The sequence below is a fragment of the Gossypium hirsutum genome, chromosome D05 (assembly GCF_007990345.1).
Source record: "Gossypium hirsutum isolate 1008001.06 chromosome D05, Gossypium_hirsutum_v2.1, whole genome shotgun sequence".
NCBI lineage: Eukaryota > Viridiplantae > Streptophyta > Magnoliopsida > Malvales > Malvaceae > Gossypium > Gossypium hirsutum.
In genome coordinates this window covers 9,225,676-9,232,948 of record NC_053441.1, presented here as the reverse complement: position 1 = coordinate 9,232,948, position 7,273 = coordinate 9,225,676, and the positions used below count along the sequence as shown (strand labels likewise).

Here is a 7,273-nt window from a genome sequence, read left to right as displayed (position 1 = left end):
TGCCAATGCCAAAATCCCCTTTTATTTGGGGCAAGGGTGAGTCAATTTATTTATTTTTGTTGTTGTCTATACAGAGACAAAATTACTCGTTTCATCACTAGAATTAATTCCCACAAATACTAATACGTCTTAGCATGATATATTAATCTAGAATGCCCAAATGAATAATTTTAGTTTGAGATGAGCTAAAAGTATAACTAAACTATTTAGCCAAATGCACTAAGACTAAGGTTCCAACATTGATTTTATCCTTGAATACATGTATATTGAATAATAATTATAAATACATTGATTTTATCCTTAAATACATGTATATTGAATAATAATTATAAAAAAAAGAAGCTTACATCCATTCTATTTGTTTTGACATTTTCAAATATTTTAATATAACAAAATAAATTTTAAAATCCTTTGATTTTCCTAATAATTCATTATGTCGGAGGGGGAGTTAGAGACTAATAATATATATGCTCAGAAATGACAGAAACATGAGACTCATCTCTTTTTTGTACGCGTAAAATGGAAAAATATGGTGCAGTGATATTTGGGTTGTGACTTACCTCTTGATTTCGATTTCAACTAGTCTTAATTCTTTTCTTCTAATTATAAAAAGAAATACCATCTTCCGTCAAGTGTGGATGTCATGTACTAAAAACAGGAAAACTTGACTACTCATATCATTTTGAAAGGAACTTACAGTTTTCTTTCTGTTTGTTAATATTCCTTTGGTATACCCATCATTATATCGCATTGTTTCAAAATGCCGACCTTTCCGTCAACTTCCCACTTCTTTTTCCTCGCATTGCTTCTATGGACGAATACTGTCCCCTTGAATTAGGTAAAGCAATCACCGGTCAACGCTAATGGTGTTAGCAATTATCCTTGGTTCCAAAACCACCATTAGTGCATCAGGTTTTGAGCCTTTTATTACTCAATGCTACAGCCGTGTTTGGATGACAATTTAATATTTAAGAATTTTAAAATTGAAATAAAAGTGAGGGACTAAATTTCAATTTTAAAACTAGTATTATGACCTATTTTAATTTATATAATATAAATATAGAAGGGAAAAGAACATAACCGAACAAAATTGAGTTAGGACATCGGACCTTTTTAGGATTTGAATTTTTAAGTTCTCTATTCTTGTTTTTGATGGTCCTTTTTGGTTTTCGCTGGTCGCGATCCAATGGCCATTAGCATCCTAATAAATGGGGAACTAGGCACAAGACATCTTGACAAACGGCCCAACCTGCTGTTTTCCAACACAATATTTATATCCAGCTTACTTGTCTTAAGCAACCATTACCGTCCCAAAACAAGACTATAGATACCAGCATAGTATATAACAAATAAACAAAAAAACGTCATTTCAATGTATATTGATGTGAAACAAAACATCACATAAGTTAAAGAACAAGTGGCGTGCAAAACTCTTTTTAATCAAAGCAATCAAGTCGGCTGTTGTTCCTTGATCAATATTAGCACTAAAAGAGATTACAAGGCTAGATCGCTTTTCATGTATGTATATCAAATAATAAATTATAATTAACTTCTATTACCCTGTGATCTTTGTGAGTTGTAAAACTTTCGGGTACGAGTATAAAGGATTAAGGCGAGGAAGGTCCCAATAAAACAAAGGGTACCCCACAAAATAAAGGTGTTTCTGTAGCATTCCATGCCAAAGCATTTCCCCTTTGCATTTACTTTCTTGCGATAAACAATGGCTGCCAGGTAACCGAAGAGGAAGGATCCGATGGGAATGTTGATCACCAAAACGTTATGGTTGACACCAAAATTTTTCGTCCCGAACAGTTCCGTCGTTAAAGATACAGATATAGAAGCAATTGCTCCCGTACACACTCCTATAGTGGCGGTGCTGATATAAAGCCATAGGGCGGTGTTGTCCTTGACTAGTAATAGGAAGAAGGCTGCTCCTGTTGGGACCATTAATGCTACCACAAATGCTGGTCTCGATATCATGTATTTTCTCCTGAAATTTCACCATTTATAATATAATTAAATACGCTACTTCCATGCATTGATCAACCTATAAAAAACTGACCCCATATTGCCTTTTATGTAATATGATCAATAACTGAAGATAGTAGATAGATAGCACTTCTTCCAAAAAAAAGTTAAATATTTATTCTTACCTTGAGACAAAGTAATCCACGGTTGATGGTATGAGACGGCCAAAGAAACCAAAGGATGAAGATAATGAAACAAGAGAAGAAGCTGAACGCCCTCGAGATTCAGCTATTTGTCCCAAGTTGTTGAAGAATACCAAGCCCAATGTAACAGCGAAAAGATAAACAAAGAAATACAACCAAAAGTTCAATCTCCTTAGCATCACTTTCACACCGATCTCCTCCATCACACTATTTATCTCGTTTGTTTCACTTATCTTATCATCTCCGCTAGTACTGCTTTCGCTTTGCTGATCTCCATTCATTTTTTCACTAGTAGAACTAAAACTTAACTCGAAACTTTCACTTGGGCTCTCACTTATTATGTCACTGATATCTAATGTCACCCCACTCTCCGTTTTATCCATAGAAACACTATTAGTCTCTTCGATATGAATTTTTCCCCCTGCAAGTTTCCCGATTTGATGTCTTAGTCCCAAACCTAGGGGGATTGGAAGTGGGGCTAATAGCAACGCTACCATTCCAACTGCACCAGTAAATGGTGATAACAAGCTTGATGCTGATCCCATACTGCCCATGATAGCAAAAGCTCCTGTGACTGTTGTTATGATAAGAATCAATATGAATGCAACTTCCTCCCTCTTTGTCTTCACAGTATTAATAACTCTAACTACCGGTGCGACTATGACACTAACAGTGAGGGGTAAGACAGAGCTAAGGAAAAGATAGGCTCTGGCTCTCTCCACGTTTGAACAAGGGTAGACGACATCCACAATATCTGTATAGATTTTTGCACTCAATCCCTGGTAGCTACCTGTTAATCCTACGGCGAGTTGACTGTCGAGGGGAAAGTTTCTAATAATAACGAGGTAGCAAACTGTGTTGATCCAACAAATGCTATTTCCTGCAAGCATAGCGAGGAAGAAAATGGCACCATATGACAAGTTGGAGACACGACCTATGAGGAAGAGATATTGCACTCCATAACCGATCAACCCGAGAGATGAACCGAGGATAAGGACCAACCACATGGGCAAGTAGTTGGCAGCGCTGCCTGAAAGCCACCCAAACAGCTTACCGGCATCAGAGGCAAAGGCAAGGTTGTTAAGCTGAATTTGTGAAATGGAAAGGAGATGCTTGAGTTGGGATGAATAAGCTGGGAAATTTGAGTTCGTTCCATTTATGGATTGAAGCCAAATGATCGCAACTAGACTAAGCCATTGGAGAAAAATTCGAGGCATGACCAAAGCCAAGGCCAAATGCAAAAGGAGATGTAAAACTGAAATATGAGTTGGGTACTAATGGCGAATTTAAAGGAATTGGGAGAGAGATGGAATAAGTGTGTTTGGCAATGGAGAATGACAGAAGAGGTGGCTTTTTCAACAAAGATTAAGATGCTTTAGCATCGCTACCACACATCTTATAGTTCTTTATTCAATTTCATCATTATTACCTTATTGTTGGTGTGTGTTGGAAGGAAACATCATACCCGCTTATGTTTACATACACATATATATGGGCTAAGCCTAAATATTTATATTTAGATCATAAGCCTTTTCTGATTTCATACATGGCAGAGCTTGATGCAATATTCTTATTCATGTTGTTGATCCTCCTCTTTTGTACGTCACAGTCCGTATAAATTAAGGGTAGTGATGGTGGGACAATTTTTTTGGTTTCGATTCTAATCCCGTTTTTATTTTTATTTTCTCCAATTCGATTTCATTTAAAATTTTAATATCCCAGCCCAACATTAAAAGAAAAAAGTAAAAATAATTTTACATTATAATAGTTTTTGTAATATTAAATAATATACATACTATAAAATCTTATAAAAATTAAAATATACAAAATAGTTAAACGTTATAAATGTTTAAAAGATTCTAATGAAAATACGTGAAATTAATTATAAAATAAATAGATAGATATTTTGGTAGGCTTACGATAAAACTTTGATCAAATAAAACATGTTGAGCTGGGATTACTTTACCTAAGAAAATGGGGCAGTATGCATGGGAGATGAGATGTGAGCCAAATTAAACGTTTTTGTTGGGGCCACAGCACAATTTAGTAGTAAAAAATGAACATTATTGGTTCGGCTGATCCCACTTTTTCTGCTGAACCTGTTTCTAGTTTGAAACCCAGGAGTAAATAGTTATGAAGGTAAACTAAGCAATTATTCACTAATTTATGGATATATTTTTGTTTTAGTTATCTACTTAAAAAAATTACAATTTGTTAAATGGTGCTCTTTTAGATATTATAATAACACTTTTACTTCTCTAACTTATATATTTCACATTGATTTTATATAAAAAAATATTTAAAAAAATTCAAAACTATTTAAAAAATATAAAATTCTACATAAAAATTCTAAAAAAAAATAAATTCTCGAATATGCTAATGTTGAAGAACTAATATAAATTGAAAAAAAAAAGTGAAATCATTACACGTTTCCTTAATGTTTCTCAAAACTAAATTAGTAATATTTTCAAGTCAAGTTTCATGCCCTTGAAGAATATTTAGAATTTATATTAGATAGACTTGTAAAATCGACTTTGATGTCTTTTTTTAATTAAAAGAATACAAAATATACCACAAAATTTCATTTTCCAGGCTCAATTCAAATTTTTAATTCATTTAGAATATTTTTCAAAACTCAAATTATAAAAACTAATTATATTCTAATTTTCTTTTCTTTTCTTTTTTTTTTAACAAACAAGCTATGCCAAGAGACAAAGAGGTAAAAACACGAAGAACGAATAAAATTGCTTAATTTTTTTTTTAATTTTTTAATTTTTTTTAAAGAATGAGTATCATATTTCTATATAGATAATATAGAGAGAAAAATTGGAGGGTTTAAAAACAATTTCTTTCATTTTCTCTCACATTATTTATTTTTGAAAATTTTATCTATTTTTATATAATTTTTAATTTTTAGAATTTTCTAAATTTTAATAAAGAATTTCAATTCATTTATCATTTTATATATATCCAGGGTCAAATTGACAAAAAAAATTTAAAAATTGAGAATTAAAATTATTAGTTTATCAATTAAAAAGTGTCATTTAACAATTGAGTGATAATATATAATTCCAGAAATATTAGTAATTAAATTATAACTTCTTTTAATTAAACAGTTTAGTGAGTAAAAATGTAGTGTAATGGGAGGTTTGAACTTTTTCTTCATGTTCATATAGGAAAAGACACCATTGGAGCCCTTTGATACCAGCAAACAATAGTTGCGATCATTTCAGCATCATCTAGATCTTTTCTTGGAATAATATAACATTGAGGGGCTGAAAGATGTGACTCGTAAGAGAGAAAGCAAGCTGATCTGGTCAAACCTTAGCCTCAAGGTAATGAGTAATGAAATCAGCACTTAAATCATGCTTGCGCCCACTTATTATCTTTGTTCTCCCCATATTTGCTCGCTGTTAGGTTAGTTTAGCGTTATTTTTGAGGAGTAAACTGATTTTGGAAAGTGATTTTGGAATATATTTTTGAAAAATTTGATTTAAGATTTAAGTGTTTAGTATTACTGTCAAAATAATACTTTTGAGAAATAAAATATCTATTTTAGACATAATGTTATAAAGTAATAAATATATATTTAAATAATATTTAAATTAGTTAATATTATGATATCTTAGTAGGAATATAAAAAGTAATTTATTATAATTTATTATTAATATTTTAATATATAAAAATAAATTTTAAATATTTTTTAAACAATTAATATTAATTATTCATAAAATTTAATTTAAATATATAAATTATATTTTAAATAATAAAATATAACCAATAAAAATTTAAATATATGATATTATATATTTAAAATAAATTTTAATAAGAAAATAATTACATAAAAAATATAAATATTATATAAAATATAGTATAAATATTAAAACTGTCATTTGGCCCAAAAGCAATAGCAAAAGTTCAAAAAAATCTGTTTTTGCCTTTAGATTTCTAACTTCAAAAATGCTTTTGACCCCAAAAACACATTTGAAAAAGTAATGTTTAATTTACTTGGTAACAAGGGCACAACGAGACTTGCTGTAATCCACCTCTGAATAAATTGATGAGCTTTTACGATTAATTTTCAATTTCTTTTATTAGAACCAATTATACTCTTCGACTAATTAATGTGCCACCCTCTGAAATTCCTAATTTCTTCTGCTACCTTTTGTAGATTCTATAACACCTAAAGCAGCGCCATGGTTTTATTCAGAAATGCTTCATCTGTACCTGCATTGATGAGGTTGGAAGTTTAGAATGGCATTTTCATCTGCAGGCAGCTTAATGAAAGTTGACAACTTCGTCCTTTCTTGTGAGGCTAATATTGGTCCAAGTGTTTGCTTAATTTCATAATTGCACTGCAGCCGTTTGCAGCAATTTTGTTGGCTTAGCCACAAGAAAATAAAGCTTGGTAACAACTTTGTCACCTATTGAAAATTGTAAGTATGAAAAGGTTTGTAATCATATTTCATGAAAGCAAGGACTCTAGAGTTGGACATCTGTTTGAATTGGTCCCATGAGTCAATTTGTCAGACAAGCATGGTTTTGCAACAAAATCTTAACCACCCTCTTAATTATTAATCATAAATATCCAGTTAGTTGGGCGTTTTGAAATGAACAACTTTATTATGTCATTGTTCATAAAAGGGAGGCATGTATATGAAATGAAATTCTATAAAGCAGGGCAAGTTTTGGGATTGGGCTCGCATGCTGCTACTCAATGTCAAGGTGGGATAACTGCTGACCAAGTCTTGCTTCCATTATCATGGTGCAGCATTGAATGAGGAGATGAAAGGAGTCACCTTACAGCGTCTGTCAACTGGATAATTATGAGAGTTGGAAATGGTTTATATAAAAATAATTTATCAGTACCCTTACATTAATAGTTTCAATCTCACTCGTTCCCCTTGGAGCCTTAAGCGCTTCAGCTTGAACTACGCCATTATCATTGCTTATGAATTTGTTTGTTTACCCTTAAAGCAGATTATACAAGTTGGCATCACTAAAGAAGCAGCCATAGGAAATAATATACATATTATTGTGGTTGATTAAAATCATATATACACCATTTTCATCAATGCCATACTATAGTTATTTGAACACCA

The 7,273-nt window shown here is 31.6% G+C and overlaps 1 protein-coding gene across 1 annotated transcript; it reads right to left on the bottom strand.

Annotated features, from left to right (window-relative positions):
• Window positions 1–1,352: 1,352 nt before the first annotated feature.
• LOC107906302 (protein NUCLEAR FUSION DEFECTIVE 4) lies at window positions 1,353–3,538 on the bottom strand. The gene is made up of 2 exons (XM_016833264.2): window positions 2,154–3,538; window positions 1,353–1,990 (listed from the first exon to the last, which is right to left on the bottom strand). The coding sequence occupies exons 1-2, from the start codon at window positions 3,386–3,388 to the stop codon at window positions 1,546–1,548; spliced, it is 1,680 nt and encodes a 559-aa protein (XP_016688753.1). The 5' UTR covers window positions 3,389–3,538; the 3' UTR covers window positions 1,353–1,545.
• Window positions 3,539–7,273: the final 3,735 nt, after the last annotated feature.

Excerpts from the sequence above, each read along its gene's own strand:
- LOC107906302 (XM_016833264.2), bottom strand. The coding sequence starts at position 3,388 with ATGCCTCGAATTTTTCTCCAATGGCTTAGTCTAGTTGCGATCATTTGG. Across the intron at positions 1,991-2,153 it reads GTGGATTACTTTGTCTCAAG|GAGAAAATACATGATATCGA; the intron begins GTAAGAATAAAT and ends GTGAAATTTCAG.